This window comes from Lytechinus pictus, chromosome 1 (genome assembly GCF_037042905.1).
Source record: "Lytechinus pictus isolate F3 Inbred chromosome 1, Lp3.0, whole genome shotgun sequence".
NCBI lineage: Eukaryota > Metazoa > Echinodermata > Echinoidea > Temnopleuroida > Toxopneustidae > Lytechinus > Lytechinus pictus.
Window position 1 is genome coordinate 6,683,041 of NC_087245.1, and position 21,726 is coordinate 6,704,766.

At 36.4% G+C, this 21,726-nt stretch overlaps 1 protein-coding gene across 3 annotated transcripts; it reads left to right on the top strand.

Moving 5' to 3' along the window:
- The first annotated feature begins 4,977 nt into the window (after nucleotides 1–4,977).
- On the top strand, nucleotides 4,978–19,712 carry LOC129255405 (solute carrier organic anion transporter family member 4C1-like). 3 transcript variants are annotated; one of them, XR_010296579.1, is made up of 12 exons: nucleotides 4,978–5,158; nucleotides 8,671–9,118; nucleotides 10,005–10,485; nucleotides 10,916–11,012; nucleotides 11,983–12,104; nucleotides 12,373–12,633; nucleotides 13,276–13,474; nucleotides 14,411–14,570; nucleotides 15,525–15,697; nucleotides 15,974–16,038; nucleotides 17,593–18,848; nucleotides 19,149–19,696. XR_010296579.1 is itself a non-coding variant. In XM_054893855.2 (11 exons), exons 2-11 carry the CDS (start codon nucleotides 8,681–8,683, stop codon nucleotides 17,841–17,843), a joined length of 2,247 nt encoding a protein of 748 aa, XP_054749830.2. In that variant the 5' UTR covers nucleotides 4,978–5,158; nucleotides 8,671–8,680; the 3' UTR covers nucleotides 17,844–19,712. The 3 variants fall into 3 exon arrangements, 2 of the variants coding, with proteins under 2 accessions (XP_054749830.2, XP_054749768.2); XM_054893855.2 differs by having other exon boundaries at nucleotides 17,593–19,712; XM_054893793.2 differs by lacking the exon at nucleotides 4,978–5,158 and adding an exon at nucleotides 7,692–7,830 and having other exon boundaries at nucleotides 17,593–19,712.
- The last annotated feature ends 2,014 nt before the right edge of the window (nucleotides 19,713–21,726 follow it).

Genomic DNA, 21,726 nt, shown 5'->3' on the forward strand with positions numbered 1-21,726 from the left:
CAGTGTTATATTCATTTTGTTATTGAAAAAAAAAATAGAATGTCATATTTCATCGTCATAAAAAATGACAATCCAAAGCATTATCTGCAGGCAGATTTGTATTATATATATATATATATATGTGTGTGTGAAATGATACATGTACAACAGCTTTGGCAACTCTTATTTAAATATTTTGTGAAAGGAATGGATCAAGAGAACAATGGTAGGCGTAGCTTAAATCAAGGTTCCCCAGAGCTATCTGCCCTTTTGGAAAAATTGGTGATGCCGAAAAAATGTCTCTGCCGGGAATCGAACCCGGGCCCCCAGCTTTGAACGCCGGTGCCTTAACCACTAGACTACAGAGACGGGTTAGTGGCTAGGGCGACCCCGATCCGATTGACCGTCAGATAGACAGATTTTCGACACTATACCAATTATAATTTCCTTTGTCGGGTGTAGGTGGGTTATATATATATATATATATCTAAACTGGCCAGCAAAAGAAAGTACTCAATTCTTTCAAAGGCAGCACACAAACATTCACCCCATAGAAATAAACAATTTTGTACACAGGTATGGTGCAATATCCATTAGTAATCACATACCCAACAGGAAGTGATTATCTTTATTACAAAGAAATAAAATGACATGTACAGCAAATTGGTCACTGAATCAAAAGTCACAAAATGTAACAGAATGAGCCGTCCAGGTTTTACACAAAAGTCAATGTCAACGCACTGTAGAGATGAAAATCCATTCAAATCAAGCCCTATACTTCTGTAGTAATGGTACTGTGAGATAACATGGTTTGAGTCGTGGTTTGAAATACCCATGCATGTTTGTTTGTTTGTTATGTTTTTGCTTGTACAGAGATGTGTTTGATTCCATGTTAATGTTGATGTTAAGGTGCATGAAAACAATTAAAAGAAACCGCTGCGAAACTCACTCATCACCACTGAAAAAAGAACAGTGACACAATATTGTGTAATTTTGCAACTTTTGAATTTTGACCTTGCCCCTCATTTCAAGGCACTGCACCTCCATGTGAACCATAATCATATCATGTAGGGTATAATTTTAAAGAGAATTGATTGTTCTATTCATTGTTATTAATTACACATTGATATTTACTAAAACCGAGGAGGGATTATCGGTCAAAGTCAGATTTCCAAACATTCAGAGATAGATTTCACAATTATTAAACATGTTTTTTACTAGAAATTTGATACTCGAGGCAGGAGTGGAATCTTATCTAGCATTTGAAATTAAGAGCTAAGCAAATCGTTCACGCATGGCAGATTACATACAATATATATTGAGGCAATGAGGAATTATCGATCAAAGTAAAAAAAAAAAAACGCTGAGAAACTCACTCATCACCACGGAAAAAAGAACAGTGACTTTCAATATTGTGTCATTTTGCAACTTTTGAATTTTGAATTTGCCCCCCATTTCAAGGCACTGCACCTCCATGTGAACCATAATCATATCATGTAGGGTATAATTTTAAAGAGAATTGATTGTTCTATTCATTGTTATTAATTACAAATTGATATTTACTAAAACCGAGGAGGGATTATCGGTCAAAGTCAGATTTCCAAACATTCAGAGATAGATTTCACAATTATTAAACATGTTTTTTACTAGAAATTTGATACTCGAGGCAGGAGTGGAATCTTATCTAGCATTTGAAATTAAGAGCTAAGCAAATCGTTCACGCATGGCAGATTACATACAATATATATTGAGGCATATCATAAACGATTTGTGCAGAAACTCACGTGTGAATCTGAATCCACTCTCATTTCAGGGATCAGTGAGAGAAACTTAAGAAAGAATACAAAAGAAATGCTAATGAGCCAATCGTCAAATAAACACGGAAGTCGTATCTCGAACCAATCTTGTCCCATTTTTCTGCGCAACCTGGTTTTGACATTACAATTTCAAACTCCTCTTGCTTATTAATGCGTGACGTTTTCGTCTCATGTTAGGTATGAAAATAAGGAGGAATAATTGAATTGTATGTAAATGAAATATCGTAATTTATTTGCCTTTGAAGAAAAGACATGGGAATCACGGTTTCTTATTTTCTGGGACGCACTGTGTGTGTATATATATAAATATAGGAAGATACCCAATTACCCAGCCTTTACATGATTTACAAAATATGAATAGAGTGTCCCGTTTTCAGGCCTGAATCTCATTTTTTTTTTTCGCTCGCGCTCGCATCAATTGTTTAGTTATAAACCTATCCCGTTCATGATTACAAAGAGTGCTTAGAATGTCGATTTTTTTTAGGTTGGAATGTCAAAAAAATTCAGCTCGGGCTTCGCGCTCGCATAATTTTATTGTTGAAATATGAATTGTCTTCATGGCTAACTGCAAACAGTCCTTAACAGGTCCAGTTTCGATCAGGCAAGAACGTATATTTACAAATTTCTACTCGCGCTTCGCGCTGACAGTAATTATCTAGTGTTCAGGATCACAAACATTGCCCAGAATGTTCTAATTTCAGTACAAAATAAATGAAATTTCCTAAAAATATTATCTCGCGCTTCACGCTCGCACTAATTAAATAGGACTTATGATGTTTTGTTGCTTTATAAGAACATAGCTAAGAAGTGACTGACGGAACAAACAAAAATAAACTTTGAGCGGCTAATCGGGGAAAATATGGGTGAAAAACTTTTCGCCCCCCCCCCCCTCCCCATTGGCGAAAGCTTAATCCTCCCCTGTGTGGGGTGAGAAGAAGGAATTAAAGAGGGAATGAGAATATCCTAAACAACTTTGATATTTGCCACCTGGAGACAGATTGATTTATATACATGTATGTAGATTTCATCAGTTGAGTGGTTACTGACCTCCTTACTCCTGAAGCAGGACATCTTCTTTCTCACAAATTTAATAGCAATAATAAAGTGCAAACGAACGGTCATTATTCGTATATTCAAAGTCCATCGGATACGAAGGGTCATTAGCCGACCTTATGCTAACTTTGTTATCGAATGTCAATATCATGAGGACAAGTCCTGCGTATCTTCATAGAAATTCATACGAAATAGGTATCATATCACATGCACACTTTCAATAAAATGAAATATGTAATTCATTAAAAAAAATCTAGACAAGAGACAGGGGATATATTCCTCCAATTTACATATACTTCTTTAAAAAAACATGATAGCAATCTTAATTCCAGATTTCCAACAAGTGACAATGGGCGATGAATAAATATTTGAACATCGCCCATGTCAAGTGATAAAGTCAAATAATAAATTGAATGCAACTAGAGTAATTATTCTCAAACCTGTCCATTGATACATGTTTTAAAGGTAAATCGCTAGGTTCTAAAATATAATGCAGTTTTGAGATGTACTAATAAAATTAAAAAGTGAAAGGGCCTACTGAAAAGCAAAGCTTGTAAGATGTAGACCCCCTATCGAAAAAAAAATGTACAAAAGTAATATGATATATAAATTTAGCAAACTTCTATAAATGTATGTAGATACTGTAACACGAATGTATATACACTGTCAGTACAAAATTATATATTGACTTTAAAATATTCAACACTACCGTGGATAAGTATAATATTTGAGTAGATCAGTAAGAATTCAGAAGAATTTTTTTGATGAGTATTTTAAATCGATTAAGATTAGCTCTTTTATCACACTGTCCACAGATTTTCAGATTTTGGGTCCTGTGAAAAATACAGTTTTGCTAGAAAATAATGTTTTTAGGTGAGTGATAGTCATTTGACTGTCTATTATTATATGAATGCAAGGTATTATTTCTCATGAATTTATTTTGTAGGACATTAGGTATACTATTTCTACCTAGCTGATACATGAATTGGAAAAGTTGTAAGCGGTACTGGTCACTGTAACATGGAATGAGGAATTAGAAAGAGTATGGTATGTATTCTCATCTTACAATCTCTTTGCATGCAGAATGAAAGTACGACTTTTTAAACGGAAATTTGCCAATTCGAATGTGTTTTGATAATATAGTGTTACATCATTATGGGCATGATATAGCATTTTTATGTCGATTATTGAAACTTTCTTTAATTTTGATACAATTGAGGAGTGATTACAAGTCATACGAAATTTTGCACGATGGTATGCATTGCCAAGTATTTCATTAGCTATTTTTTCTTTAAGGAATTGATTAAGAATAACACTATAGAATTATACTGCAGCGAGCAAGAGTTTCATTTTAAACTCGACAACACAAAGAAATTAAAAATAATTACACAATGACAACCTTTAATACAAATCAATATAATAATTCATACAATCTGGCAATAAGTAGTATGATTACCATGCTCAACAAAAATGATACGATGAAAGCAATAGTTATAGTAACATTAATGAAACTTTGAATGATTTAAAGTCGAAGTATGACATTTTTTCTTCATCGTACCTTAAGCTTAATTTTGTAAAACGTAAACAAATCGGTGATTTCCTTCATGAATTCCAGCAGTTTTATGGCAAAGACTTGTATTCTGCACAAGGGGTAGGGAACGCTGACCAATTGTTTGTCAAAAAGTTGACCACATATCGGTGTATTGATCAACCAACATAGAAAGAAAACAATATGTAATACTCTCTTCCAGTATTGTTTAGACAGACGAATGGTCTCTACGACCACAATATTCGAGGGGGAGGGCGAGGGCATTCTTTCCCGGTCACAACATGATGAAAAATAATCCGGCCGTGTTAGGATTATGACATTAAAAATTAACTTTAAGTCCATTAAACTGTCCCTCTTTATCTCCCTCTTTCAACACACTAAATGAAAGCCCGGACCCTTTAATTCCTGTACCAGTCCTTCTCTAACCCCAAGTATCATTGGGTTCTCAAACAAACTTCTATTTATCCTGTGAGATTGTTGTCCCTAAATAATATTGTAAGAACCCCTGTCACCTGGTCTTTTTTTCTACAGCAAGAAACTTTATGAAAAGCCAATCACGAGACAGTAATGTCAACTTTGGACTTTTCAGTGGCGTAAACATCTTTCTGTATTGTGATTAGCCAAAATGAGGGTAAAAGTCGTATGGTTGAAACACAGGGATTTACGATACGTATTATTTTCTTATTCATTCACGTCATCGGCGAAAATCATATAAGACTACCGAGTACTATGAGTCCGAAGGCCATTCATCCAATCTAAGGTAATTCATTTAATTTAATTATGATATCATGATTTTGATTGTCGAGGTTTAATCTACATATAGTAATGACATGTGGTTGTTATGATTTTTTTTGCTCCAAGGAGACTGTTACATAAATTGACAGGTTGCTTTGGGGTATTATGTTCATACATACAATATAAGCATATTAATTAATGATTACAATATCCCTATCTCTCTATCCTCCCCTCTCTCTCTATGTATATACACACATGTGTGTGGGTGTGTGTGTATTTGCATCGTCATCATGATCATCTACAGTACATAATCCCATATTCTGATCATTAGACTTGGACCGAAAAGTCAGAAAAACATGTTTTCATTCCAATGTTTTACTATTTTGTTTTATATTTTACTCAATAGTTCACTTATTCAAACCAGAGCTCAAAATTATTTATCTTTTTTCTCCTTACCATGGATTTAGCACAAAATAGTGATCGATCTACTTAATGCATCAAACAAATAAGGTCAAGACATGCATGTGTCGAAGCTTGCATGGGAATGGCATAATTCGAGAGCGGAACCGCCCTAAAAAGTAAAAGTATAGTTTGAAGACACGGGATAAGGGGCGGCTTTGGGGGCTCATTCACCCCCTCCCAAAAAATGTATTGCTCTCAAACCTCTGTCAATTTGGAGCAATAACCTTGCTTTGTTAACCTGGTTTCCAGAGGGGGTGCTGTCTGTAAATAACATACGCAGCTGCACCCCCTGAAAAATCTTGGGGTGTTTAAGCCCCCCCCCCCCCCGCCTCCTAGGGCCATTAACAGGCATCGCGAGAATTGTTAAAGTTAGTCAGTGATGCCGCGCGCACAATAAGGAACAAGAAACATCGTCTTTTCCACTCCTTTCTTGCCCCGTAAATCAAATTAAAAGACAGTGTTAATATGACTATATTGCGTAGGCTACTATGCTATAATACAGGACGGCGATCCCGAGGATCATGTTCCTTTGATCACCTAATTCTATTCAGGAATATTGATGATTTAAGACGCACATTGAGTTGCAGGTTTATAATAAAGTGCTTCAAAACTTTGATTATATTATGGAATCGACGTTACAATAATCAGTGCAATCAATCGTAGAATTCATTCCCACTATCAATCGCTTAAGCCTTGATCAAGCTCTTCAGACGAGATGACTTAACCCTGCCTAGCCCGCATGCACTTTATTTTCAAACAATCACTGGATTCTAACATTCCACAATAAACAGTGGTATTTTCATATCGTCACAGCTCAGCACGCATTCATAGTAGAATCCTAAATGCTTAGTACATTTCATTGTCTTTCTTTTCTTCTGAATCATGTTGACATTCCACATTTCATGTTGAACAAGTATATTCTAGCAAAGCTACATACCAATGTCCCTTTGTTTAGCTAATAAACAATCGGCTGATAATGCCACTCCCTGACTGAGATCAAGTTCGAAAGTATATTTAAAACAGTAATATTTGAAACAAGTCAACAAATGGAAAAAATGAAAAAAGAAATATTTGAAAATCATAATGTTAATAATATTTTGAGGTAATATTCAGAAAATAACATATCTTACTATGTTTTCCTTTCCCTTTCTTTCTCTCTCTCTCTCTCTCTCTGCTTTCTTTTACCTTAGTAGTGGATCTTTTGTGGCTATGGCTCCAGCACCCCTATCTGTACGTCAGTGTCTTGCAGAAGGAATTGCAGAGTATTTTTGATAGAGTCATCCCTTTTCGATAGTCTTTACTAGCTTAACTCGCCCCATCTCGTTTTTCCCCCAATATTATATGGATGGGGAAGGATTGGGAGGGAATGTGTTAAAGGATATTGTGAGCAGAGCTAATAAATAAAGTCTCCATATCACCTCCTTTCTAGTATTGTTCATATACCCAGACGCACATTCAAGGGCGTAGGCTGGTTTGAGTATGGGGAGGTGGAACTAAACTTGGTATATGGGGGTGCACATCTCGGGGAGGTGGAATTAAGATTTGGAAAATCAGCTGTTGAACGCAGAAGGGGTAGAAATTTCGTTTTGCTTGCCGGTGTCGGAACTCTTCTGCCTCAGAGGGAGGGTGCACGTGCACCCACAGCCTACGCCCTTGCGATTGTTATCATATGTTGTACTTTAAAAACCTTGTAACATAATTCAAAGAAAACAAATGAATACCTTATTTTAATGACATCGAGAAGCCTTCAAACAGCTATGATCCCAGTATCCTCGAATAGATCTCCATAATTATGGCTTCACCATGGAGGGAACCCTTAACAGTGTCAGGTGCTGGTATCAGCTCAGCTTTGTCTGTTTGTTTAAATCTGTTCTGGCAGTATAAGGGCTGGAATTCACTTGTTACCGTCGATCGTAGTATTAATATCCAAAGCCTTATTCACGGCGTTAAAGCACCTCGTATGTGATTGGCAGCGAGTAGTTTTAAGTCTACATGCTGAGCTCCATCTGCTAATTGTCATAGGTAACAATAGAAAGAGGGTACACTTGTTAAACTTCTTGCAAACAAGCCTCTATCCACGGGCCTCGTGATTTAGCATATATAGGCCTAGCTAACGGAGATTCATTTCGCGGGACAATAAATCTGGATTTATATTCCTAAGAGTGAAAATTTTTGTTCACGTGAAAAGGCATGACTAGATTGGAAGATTCGATCGAATGAAGAGATGTGCAACATGTGAGTATTATACTCAAAACGACATTAATCAGGCAAAATTATAGGCCTTGCTATGGATCCTATACTAGTACATGATCCATGGTTTTACCTATATAAAAGGCATTGACATGCAATAATTGACGAGCAATGAAGAATAAATTGGAGTTGCATTGCATTCGCTACTGAGTCATTCCCTCTGAATTATATTTATTGAAAATCGAAGGCAGTGATATTTTCGAATTGGTGAGATGGTGATCAATGGAAGCCTAGGAGAGATTGCACAATTATTAGTTAATCGAAAACGATTCGACGTAAAGAAATTTTTTTAATACAATCAAACTGTTCATGACTTATGGTTGTTTTCTTCGTGTTACCAAATCTCTTCAACTGACACAACAAATATGCGCATTTCAATGAGAAGTTACATAAACGAAAATACTTTTCTAAAGAGGTCCTTCATATACGCATAATAACTTCAATGATTTACGAAAGTAAATAACTTCAGTGGGCAAATTAGAATACCCGGACTATAATAGTTTGTTATACAATTTCGATGCCCATTATGAAGAATGAGCACTAGTCGGGCGAGAGGCAACAGTAAATCTTACAAAAGAAAACTAAACCAAAGTCTGTTATCTGCATAATTCGGATGAAACTTGACTCACGGCCTAGATTCCGAATCCTTCCTGAGTTTTCTCGCATTCGCGGAGGGAGAATACTTTGTAATCCTGCATCGCGGGGAATAACAAACTCTCTTAGAAGTCTAGTATTGAACCATTCAGCATATAAGGGTATAGAAATCCATAACATGATGTGATTTTGTTAACCAAATATATTCCTATACTTTCTCTCTCATTTCAGCTCCATCAAAATGGCCATCGCCTCCTCCCAATCCTTCACAACAAAACCAGATATTCCTTACGACGGATGCAAGTACAGTGAAGTAACAACCGCTGAGGAGGGTGATGATGGGACTCAAAGTAACGAGAAGAAATTGGTCCATTCCGAAACCATGGAAAGTCCGGGTTGCAGTACGGTCGGTGACGAGAATGATAGGATGATACAGCCGGGTTTAGAGAATGGCGGAAGAAGTCTTAATAATAGAGGAGCGGAAGGAGAAGAAGAAGTATGCAGATATACATTAGAAGAAGGAGAAGTAGGAGATACTGACACCAAAGAGAAGCTAGATATAGATCCCGATCCTGGATCATTAAGATGGGGTTGGGGAAGATGGACTCCAAAGTGCACACAGCGGTTTAACACGCCACCTTGGCTTTTGGTTTTCTTAAGCGCACTCGTATTTTTCCAAGTAAGAATATACACGTTTCATGTCTTTTACCAATGGGTGATTCACCCGGGTTGTACTTTGTAGTTTCTTGTGTATTTATTTATTTTTGAATTATCGGTAACAATTTCCTATTGTATCAGTAAAAAGTTCATCCACATTATAACTTTCATTTTGTCATTCTATGCATTGGATTTTTGAGATTTATCATTAAATCTTGTCTCCCATGATTTGCAATTCAGTTTTGATAATTTCAAGTTATGACGATCTTGTCTGCATGAGTAGACTTCAAGACAATAATATGAAAGAAAACGATATGATTTGAACAGATAAAATAAAATGAGACAAACAAAATTTTACCTAAATCGGATGAGGAATAACAAAGCTATGATATTTTAAAGTGTTTTCTAACACTTATTCTATGTACGTCTTCATGCAATGAGCAAGCTGATGATATCATAACCACACTCACTCCTTTGATGTTTTATATGAATTTACATTTATTCAAATTTTATCGACCAATAACGAAAAATGTTAGATTGACAACTGATTTGATGCGCGAGATAATCCTAGCTGCGAACAATTTCGTAACAAGAAAGACATTTCGTACACACATGTACGAAAATATTAAATAATTATGATTTCATTTAATAACATAAGAAGGAGGAAAGTGGGGACATGACATCGTCATCAGTTCATATTGAATATTCATGATGACGTCCATGATAACTGCTTTTTTTTTTACAAAATAATGCTTAACTTCAAAAGTCAATAATTTTGTTATTTGTTATCAGATCTTGATGAAATTTCCAGCATTTTGCTCTGTGAATTTTACCCTCTTAAATATTTATAATCATTTTTAGCCAGGATTATCCCTTTAACGGCTGTCTTTCAAATTTGTTTGATATAGGGCATGGTGGGTAGCGGGCTTACCGGCAGCAATGCAACGTCAATTGAACGACGATTCCAACTTCGAAGTCAAGACTATGGTTTTCTCGTCAGCACATACGAAACCACCCATATCATCTTCACACTCTTCGTCGCTTTCAAAGGAGGGCGTGGCCACAAGCTCAAGTGGGTTGCTTTTGGCTCATTGATTATAGGAATGAGCTCTTTTTTATTTGCGCTGCCCCATTTCACGACCGATGGATACGAGAACTTCAATGATGAGCACGGCGATCTGGGGATCTGCGAATTCGAAGAGAATGGCGAACTCACCGTAACAGATGAGAAATGCAGAGATGGTCAAAAGGATGATAATTTATCACGTTATATCTATCTATTTGGAGCTGCAGAGGTCCTCTTGGCAATGGGTTCTATTCCAATATACACACTTGGTATTGCAATACTTGACGAAAGTGTGACGCTTAGAAATAACGGTGTTTTTCTAGGTAAAAATATTGAAATATTTATTCATGAATCATTAATTTCGTCCTTTGGTATTTATTTGCCTAAAAACAAAACCAATGAAATCGTACAACGTTCAAGTTTACATATTAATACCTAATCATCATAATTACAGTGAAGTTTATGAAAACTTCTGTAATTTTCTTTGCCAAGTTTCAAACCGAAAGGGCGAATTGCATATACACGGATGGTAAGAAAGTGGCAAACACTTGTCTACTCTATCTAGTTATGAAAGTTGCCTTATATGTATCTGATGAACTAATTGACTTTGTATGTAAGTTGACATTGCGTCATTTACATAATATCGTCATTACTGCATTAGGTAACTAATTTTACATAATTTATTGTCCCTTATTCCAGTTACTTTACTTTTCGGGGATACCTAATCACTGTTTTTATCTCTTTCTCTGATAGGTGTTTTCTATGCTGTTAGTACATTAGGGCCAGCGGTAGGGTACGTGGTAGCTGGTCTTTGTCTCACAATATTCACTGACATTCACCTTCCAGAGGGGTAAGTTCAACTTAATGTACATGATAAATCAGGGATGAAGTACTTGGAGGTACTTATATTATTTTTCTCTTCGCATTTGACATGTTTGATCTACTCTTGAAAAGTGCCCCTTAAAACACTTGAAATTCATTTAATAATGAATTCATTTTCTCAATAGTTCATATGTAGTTTACAGAAGAAAATATACGTTGCTCGTAAATCAAATATGGTGCAAAATTGAATAGGACTCTAATTCCTCGATGGTCATTTTTTTTTTGGGGGGGGGGGGTAGTTTTGTGTATTTCCACGTCTTCTTTAGAACTGAAGGAGAGGTATGGTATTTGTATCTTCATACTATTTTTAAACGATGATTCTATGAATCAGGTTAGATTGTAAACCTTTCTTTAGTCAAGGAAGGCCAATCGGATTTTGAACCAGGTTAATATTCTCCTATATTAGTTAATTCGAATTATTAATTAAAGCTCTGCATACTCTCTACAGTATAATAAGCTGTACTGGAATAAGTCTCAATAGGAATGACCACGGTATCAGTTTAATTCCTCTTAAGTGCTATTCAGAGGACAGAACCTCCAAATTAAGACTGTGGATGGATATGAACATGGCCATAAGCCCCTCATTGTATCTATAATAAATTTCGCAGGGCGATCTTTGGTAGATATGGACGTATTTGTCAGTGCATACATGACGCTCTCACCCAAGGTCCCAACTGTATACTTGAATCACCTGTCGCCTTTCAATAGAGATGTTTATCGATGTATGCGTCCCACTCATCGTATCTTGTACTTGCATCATTCATAGAGCCTGTGAATGGCGATTTGGATGGATATGGGCGTGGCTTTTGTTAGTCTTCCACTCATTGTATTTCGATCTCATGTTATTCTAGGGTGGAGCTTTGATGGGAAGAGGCTTACGTGGCCTTTATCGATGTGTGTTTTTCACTCCTTGTATTTCGTTCTTAAATCATTTCTAGGGTTGACCTTACAGATGGCGATCCTGGATGGGTAGGGGCTTGGTGGATCGGTTATGTCATAGCTGGTGTCTGTATTCTACTTATCTCTATTCCTCTCGGAGCATTCCCAAGGGAATTGCCCAGTAAGTATTAAAGACTGTGTTACCTATTGATAACATCTATGGTAAATGGTAGGAGTTGGAATAGGATATAACATTCCTCAATCGTTCATAATTTTAGTAATCATGTTAAATTTGTCCAAATTTGATTTTGCCGATTGTCCGTTAGAGACAAGTTCGGTTCTGCAAGGTATATATAGATTTTGTCAAAGAAAATAATCTTTCGTGAAATTGCCACCAAAGCCGATAACTTGAGGATTTGTTCTTCTTCTTTTCTATTCTTTGCGTCCAGCAACTGCCAAAATTCGATTGGAGAAGGAATGCGAGGCGCATGCCAATGCCGGGGCGGATATCACGGCACAACCGAGTTTCGGATCACGACCCGGTGACCTGTTGAAAGCAATCAAATACATATTGGTTAACCCAACCTACATGTGCATCACTTTGGCCGGGTGTTCGGACTCTTTGATGATCACGGCATTCGGAGTCTTTCTGCCAAAGTTCATTGAGAATCAGTTTGCAACGACGGCTACCGTAGCAACAACCATTGTTGGTGAGTTTCTCGATCGACTGCTCTTTTTCCAGGATAGTTTTCCCCTTGTATTTTGTGACACAATAATTATGTCAAGCTGATCACAAGTACGTCTGTATAATGAAGTAACAACATTGGATCAGCCTTGGGGCGGCACCGAGAAAACGTTTATTTAAAATAACTGATGAATAGAATGATATTAATGAAGGGAGCTCGGGGTAATCTTCATCTCTCCATGCACTACCTCTATTTAAATACCAGCTCATCACGAAAATCACCCTGATAGTTTGCATGAGACGAGAGAATGGCTAGCATGCAGTTGCATGGATGTACCTTCACGAACGCTTCCCTAGACGAAGGGTTGAAGGAATTCAAGCACGCGATTTGCGGAATCATCATTAACTTATATAAATGAGAAGGGGGAGGGGGTGCACCCCGTTGTAATACCACTGAATATTATGATATAGATGAAACATTTCTTTCTTCGGTGGTTTCAATTTTCTGTTATCCTGCCCAGGGATTCTAGCACGTGATTTGCGGAATCATCATTAACTTATATGACTGAGAAGGGGGGATGCACCCCGTAGTAATACCACTGAATATTACGATACAGATAAAACATTCTTTTCTTCAGTACTTTCCATTTTCTTTCATCTTATCCAGGTACCTGTATTGTACCTGGTGGGATACTTGGTGTGCTATTTGGAGGTTGGATTATTCGTAGATTTCGTCTAAGTGTAGTTGGAACGATTAAATTCTGTCTTCTGTTGACGATCATAACAACACTTACATTACCTACCTTGTTCATTAGATGCCCACAAACTGATTTAGCAGGTGTTCTAGTGAGCTATGAACACAATGAGTAAGTTTTAACGAACTTGCATGGGGTGCATAGAGCTGCATACCCCACTTGTATCGCTATTGAAAAAGTTTGGGACACAATTTCACAAAGGTTGACGGCCCTGACGAGAAATCACTGACAATTTCAGTAAAATCCTAGATATTAATGAGAAACAATGTATATTGAGAGTACCTTTAAGATGATTTTCTCTTAATTCAATGAGGAAATAAGAATATGACATTGCAGTAAACCGTCACATAATGAGCGATAGTTTGAGAGCAGTCACATTCCAGTCGTTTTTTTTAATTATTTTATAAATCGTCAATGATTAATGCTTCACAAAACATATGGTGTTCGTATAAGTATAAAGGAAAGCACGACTTAACACACGACTGCTCGGTGACTTGTTCTTGGATGCCAAATCATTATGTTCATAATTTGTAATTTAATATATATATGACTACCATGACTACGTTATAGGAATATATAAATCGTAAATTTCATTGAGATTAAACAATAAATCGTGTTTAGATGTTAACTGTATAACTTTATAAAAAAAAGTATGGCATTGAAGACAGACAAAAGTGTTTGTGGAAAGTCCGACAGTCAGATAAGTCTGAGGTTGAAGATATTTCGGAGTGAACTGCCGAGTAATACTTCCACTTCTCGAAGTCTCGGCAATATGTTATCAACTTTCACAGTCATTAATAATTACTGTGCTTGGAAAAAAACAATAATGGAAATAAAAACTAATATCACCAAGGTTTTGCAATACAGAATGCATATAAAGATTAACTTCATTATTTTCTATTTCGTTAACTGCATAGGGTTTTTTTCATTCATACAGTAATCATCATTTTGAAATGGATGGTAGTTGACGGAAGCAATGTTTTTGTACTACTTTACTTTTTTTTATCTACTATACCGTTATCTTTATCCGTGTTCTCTCATTATTAGTTCTAACAGCTACTTGCACAGCGAGTTAGATTTGACCCACACTTGTAATACAGCATGCATTTGTTCAACCGCTCGCTACCTTCCTGTGTGCCTACAAGAATATGATCTTGAATTCTTCAGTCCTTGTCATGCAGGCTGCACCATTGATTATGAAAATGGGGTAAGAAGAAAATTACATTAAAATATCCATTCATCATTTTATTATATTTTTAAATTGATATTATCATTAATTCATCTCTTTTTTATTATTACTTATTAATCAATTTATTACTATTATTGTTATTATTATCACCATCATCATCATCATCATCATCATTATTATTATTATTTACATTATTATTATTATTATTATCATCATCAGCATCATCATTATTATCATTCAGTTATTGTTTTCAGTTACACTATGGGATTGGTCTATGGCCAGGCATATGGAAAACTGTTGTAACGACGGACTTCGTTTTTTTTTTTCCTTGCCTGAAAATTGGAGCTCTAGTTTTTTTTTTCTTTTCAACTGTATTACACTGTCCGTATGTAAGAAATGGGCCCCGAAACTTTGAAAACCTATACTATCTTTTACTGAAAATTTTCATAAAATTCACCAAGTGTGCACGAAATCCTTAAATTTCACTCTATAAAATGCACAAACGCCCTAATACCAAGCTCCGTCACTTCGTTCCCTCGCTAGGCTTACTTTCGAGTTTTCTTGAAAATTTTTACACATCCCCCCGGCTACTCACCCCAGCAATGAAAAAAAAATCTGCGTACGGCCTCTGGAGCACACCCACCGGGTTGGGATGCTGTGGAGTGTGGTTTGATGAAGAAATTTGTTTCATAACTTGAATTTATGCCAATATGTAGTTCTACCTCAAATGAATTACTCATCAATGGCATTCGAATACCAATCTATTGAAAACCGTCAAAGTGTCCTGAGAGATCCAGTCCGGGGTGGGGGGGGGGGGGGCGGGGTGTCGCCGGTATTTTTGTTCCATATAGACCTCTATTCACCTGTATTTAAATGTAGCATATGAAAAGGAACATTTTACTCACGTTCACTCCCTATCGAATAGGCCTACTAAGAATTTGATATAATCTCTCTCTCTCAACTTTCTTTCAGACGTACACTGATTGCGCATGCGCAGTATTAGTTTCTGGTGGTTTCTCATCATCGGTAATAACTGGAAAGTGTAAGAGTGGTTGTTTCATCCTTCCTATCTTCGTAGCTCTTTTTATTCTAATTCTAGTGGTTTTGTTTATGCCAATGGTTCCAGCAACAAACGTCACGTTAAGGTGAGATTTACAAAGTTTTTATTAATGGAATAAAGATAGGGGAGGGGCAACACTGCATAAGAACCACAGCAGATCGTATAACAGTGCATTGTCACTTTGAATATTATAATAAGAAGGGAGAGCGCTCATCTATTGAGAAGTAAGACAGATGTAATAATCGACATATTGTAGTGAGAAATAAAACATACCTAATAATTGACATATCATAGTAGGAATATTTGATTTTATAGCAGAATTTACTTTCATTTCTTCTGTCATTTTTCTCATATGGTATAGATGTGTTCCTGAATCACAGAGACCAATGGCACTGGGTGTTCAGTCTATGATAGTCAGATGCTTAGGTGAGTATCATTTTAATGACTTTGAATTGAAGTAAACATTTCTTTGCCATTTCCAGAGAAATTTACTGAAACTTAAACACATGTTAAGTTTTCTGTATGTATTCAGATATCCTAATGTAAGAGTCTGACTGATAATCCCGCCCCCCCCCCCCACTCAGTGTTATTTAGGGTAAGCCTAGTGCTCGTTTCTTCCCTTTGAAAGCACCCCCCTATCGAAGGTCTGCCAAAATTTCTGAACCCCCTTTCGAGGGCTCTTCGCGGGCTTTTTCTGCCTTAGAGACACCCTTAAATCCGAAACACTGCTCAATGTACCACCCCCTATCTCTGGTGAGCTCTCATTGCAACAAAAGATCCGTACTTTACTTTTTCAAAATGAAATAATCCTGAATGAGCTTTCAAAACTAGCAGGAATTTCAGGAATTTTATCCCGGGATTTGATCAATTTTTCTATGTTATTCAAGATATTTTATAACCCCCTTTTAAAATTTCTCAGGAGTCCAAAGAGAGAGATAAAAAACACCCCCTTTTTAAAGAAATATCCGGGTGAAAATACAAAAACACCCCCTTTTTTACAATTCGCAGGCCGGACTTGTCCCGCGAAAAAGTACCCCTTTACCGGACATTTTGGGAACACGCATGCGGTCCTTCCGACCCCGGAGTGGGGGGGGGGGGGCGGGCTGATAATACCACTAATGAATTTCCAGTAATCCTTTCCATTTTGTCTCTCCTGCAAAGCAGAGCGAGACTATAGGCGCCGCTTTTCCGACGGCGGCGGCAATGGCGTCAACGTTAAGTTTTTTAAATGTCATCGTAACCCTAAAAAGTATATGGGCCTATTAAAGTTCATGAAACTTGAACATAAGGATTGTCCTGCCTGAGTTTCATGTCACATGACCAAGGTCTAAGGTCATTTAGGGCCAATGAACTTAGATTATGTTGGGGAATCAAAACCATAATGTTAAGTTTTTTTAATATCATTATCTAGTTCATGAAACTTGGACATAAGAGTAATCAAGAATCAGTGAACATCCAGTGTGATTTTCGGGTCACATGACCAAGGTCAATGAACTTTGGCCGTGATGGTTTTTTTTTTGAATTGCCATCATAACCTGCACAAGTCATTGGTCACACGAATAAGGGTAAGTGAACATACTATGTTCTCGTCATATGAATGGTGTTTTCGTTTTCAAAGTCAGCACTGCTGCTATATTGAATCGCGTAATGCACGCGAGACTGCCAGAGGTGCTCCACTTGTTTAATTCATATATTCGATTGTGAAGATTATAGAAATTATCAAATTTATGCGTAATATTAGTATCATTATTACTATTGAATTTTTATTATTATCATTATTAGTACTATTATTACTATTATCATTAGTAGTATAGTAGTACTAGTAGTAGTAGTAGTAGTAGTATCTAATGCAGTGCAACTTCTTACAACTATACTCACGTTTATTAACTTGAAGAATTATTGGTCTTCTCGAAAATTATTAATTTTTATTCCGCCACGATCATCTTCCCCCTTTGTCTCGATCACTCTCCTCATATACAGGCTCCATTCCAGGCCCTATCCTATTTGGAATAATCATCGACAGCACATGCTTGCAATGGCAGGAAACATGCAGTGGTCACGGATCATGTTGGCTTTATGATAATAAAAGCTTTGCTTCGAGACTAGCTATTATATCTTGTGCGCTTAAAGTGATGTGTGGATTCCTATATGCCTTGGCTTTGTTCAGTTATAAGCCAGCAACGCAGTCTCAAGTCAATCAAAAAGACAATGATCGTTCACATGTTTCGTAGCTGAAAGCTGAAATTATATATTTGTAACGTCTATAAATAACATTTTTCTGTTTTCACATATTTATTCACACCTTCATAATTTTATCTCTGAGAGAGGATTGGAAAAAAAATCAATATTGATTCGTTATGATTATTTAATCCCCCATCCCTCCTCTCCTTTGGAACAATAATTCAAACCAAACTTCTACTTTTTATTATATCTTGATCATGCTTACACTTGACTTATCAATACAATACAATATTGTCACTGCCTGGTAATTTGTATATATATATTTTATCTCCAGGGATTGCATCTCAAAGCTCTTTGAGTCTTGTGGAAAAGGCGCTTTAGGAATTTGAACTATTATCATATAAACCTTTATATTGTGGCTTGCCCATTGCTGATATAGGATACGTCTGTGTGCTAAAAGCTTATTATCAGTGTCATCATTTTCAAATGGAAATTCTGAAAAAAATATATATTAATGTAACATGGGAACATCTTTCCCAAATAGATTTATCCCGATACCATGGTAAATATGATACCTTCGATCTGGTTTTAACATAAACATATTTCAGTCTAGAACTTTTATATATTTTTATTTTCCAATAAATAATCTTGTGGAAGGGAGAGAAAAGAGTGGACATAATGTACGATTGGATTGTAAATGTGAATCTTATTTTTGTGGAATTGATTAAATGCAGTCTTAAATATATCTGTAAAGCGCCTAGAGACGACGTTCTCATGTATTAAGCGCTATACAAAAGCGTGTTATTATACTATTATTATTGATAATGGTAAATGGTGGTGATTACCTGATTGCTAAGAAAACATGAATGCTTGTAAGCAAGCAACCAGAGGACCGACGGCTGGTAATGAGGATAAATGCCTTACCAAAGGACCCTAGCGCACCTATAGTGGGAATCAAACCTGGGTCACCGGAATCCGAAACCCCCGCTATTATTCTTTTTTTTTTCATTATTATAGTTATTATTATTATCATTATTATAATTATCATGAAATCGGCCGAATCATGTGTACAAGAAAGATTTTTTTCCTTATTGGCTGCTACCCCTCAGTACGACTCTGAATCATATAATGCAATTTTAGACTATATCGATTTGTAATACATGTATTTTAACTTTGTACACAGTAAAAAATAATTATACAACGCTGTTTACTATATGAACCTTACAGTAATTGTTTAAACAGTTTAAACAAGTGTTTAAATCTTAAGCAACAAAGTTTAATTTTCAATATCTAATCTTCAAAAAATTAAACATGATTGTTTAAACGGTTAAACAAATACTGTAAGATTCATATAGTAAACAGCGTTGTATAAAATCTTAAACAGCGTTTTTACTGTGTATCATAATTTGTTTTATGTAAAGTTTTACTGAGAGAATAAAACAATTTGAATTTGAACAAAATCGATCTCAGAAGAATCGGAATATTATCTTGTCATAAGTAGTTCAACGATTCATCCAAGCAATTATTATGATCAAACTCTAATTATTATGAATATATTGCTATTACACTTTTACTGCTTTTTAGCAACCCCGTGATAAGGGCCCTTCCATGATTTGCTCGATGTGCGAGCCACTGCTTAATTATTGAACAATTAAAAGCAAAAATTAAGATCAGTATGAAAATGAGGAAACTGCCACCCACTCACTACTGTTAATTTTGTTGTATGGTATTGATAATTCATTTTTCACCTCATTATAATGTGAGATAAAGTTTGATTCCTCCTGATCACGTGGTATTACCGTTGTTGTAACCTGTTATAGGACCAATTCAACAAAAGTCTCATTGTCTAAAAGTATTTTTATAATTCATTCAATAAAATACGAAATAAATGGTGCCGACACTCATTTGCATATCAGCGCATTTCTACTTTTTTCAGCGTTACGATTGTTTGATTTATATTCAATTGAACTTTATAGTTGGGTACACTTGGAATTCAAGGCCCGTATTCTTTGATGGTGTAAAGGATTCTAGGACATCTATCCCCTGGACATCCACCCCCCGGACATCTACCACCCGGACATCCACCCCCCGGACATCCACCCCCTTAGGACATCTACCCCCCGGACATCTACCCCCCGAACATTTACCCCCCCGGACATTTATCCCCCCGGACAAGTACCCCCCGGACATCTACACCCCGGACATCTACCCCCGGACATCTACCCCCCGGACATTTACCCCCCGGACATCTACCCCCCGGACATCTACCCCCCGGACATCTACCCCCCAGACATCTACCCCCCGGACATTTACCCCCCCCCCCCAGACAGGCTACCCCCGGGCATCTACTCTATTTTTGGATATTTTGGATACGGGGGGTAGATGTCCGGGGGGTAGATGTCCGGGGGGTACTTGTCCGGGGGGTAAATGAAATGCTGACAATCCACCGCCCCCCCCCCCAAAAAAAAGTCTTCACTACCAATCTTTGGTCGTTTCCTACCCACAAAAAAAAATAGGAGGGGGAGGGGTCTGGGTATAAAAACAATTAGGGGGGTTGAACCCCTGTAACCCCCCCCCCCCCTGCGTACGCTGCTGACAGTGGCTTTACGAGACAATTATTTAGGGGCCGGATATAGCATAAAGAGCGAAATTTCATTAAAAAAAATATTTTGTATGTTCTTCACTTATTTTACATCATGAACCTGGATAAAGAAAAACTAACAAAAATGAAGTGATATCAAAGAGGGTGGTAAAATAAGCAGGCGACATCCAATGCGCTTGGTTGTGGGAATGGGTTAATTTCAAAATGATAATGCCATGTATGAGATCATCAGCCCACCTTATAAAACTGTTTAAAAAAATAAAGCTAAATTTAAAAATTCAATATCAGATTTTGATAAAATGTTCAGTGTTTTGATCAGTGGATTTTACTCTATTTATTTTTATATACTTTTCAGCCCAGAGTACCCTTTAAATTGAGTGTGTCTTCTCTGATCATAGTGGCCAACTTATTTCACCCAAATTTTTGACGGCGATCGTCCATCGTCAGGGGTTTAAAACTCCTTCATTTCTCCTCCTCATTCTTTTCTAAGTGCATTCAGACCCTCTTTAACCCTTAAAAAGGCCCGGGGCGGAATCCGCCTAGTCTACAAATGTAGACCCACATCTGCAGTGTGTGTACCTCAGCTGATTCAACGAGTCTGCATAGCAGACTAGGTCTACTTCGCTCGCCCTTTCAGGCTGGTTTGCTTCGCAAACCAGCAGATCCCACCCACTGAACTAGAAATACGTATCTCTAGTTCAGTGATCCCACCTCACGAGCCATTCAGAGTCTGCATAGCAGACTAGAATCCGCCCCTCTTCATTTTTCACGATAAATCCGCCGCGAGAAATTTCTCAACCGCGCCGCGCGCTGACTTTTTACCTTCAAATCTATGAGGCGCCGAATGTACCAATATCATATAGAACAATTATTTGTTATATAATCATTATTTATTAAATAATAACTATTATTTATATATAATTTACATTTTATTTGTAAATAACTACTATTATATAAAATATCATTTCTAATTATTTATATATAATTCCAAGTAATACTTCATTATTTGTAAATAATAATAGTTCGACATTCCATTATTTATAAATAATGATTATTTGTTTTTCATTATTTATAAATAATGATTATTTGTTTTTCATTATTTATAAATAATGATTATTTGTTTTTCATTATTTATAAATAATGATTATTTGTTTTTCATTATTTATAAATAATGATTATTTGTTTTTCATTATTTATAAATAATGATTATTTGTTTTTCATTATTTATAAATAATGATTATTTGTTTTTCATTATTTATAAATAATTTGTTGAGTTTTCCATTATTTATAAATAATGATTATTTGTTAAATAATGAAAACGTCTACTTCAT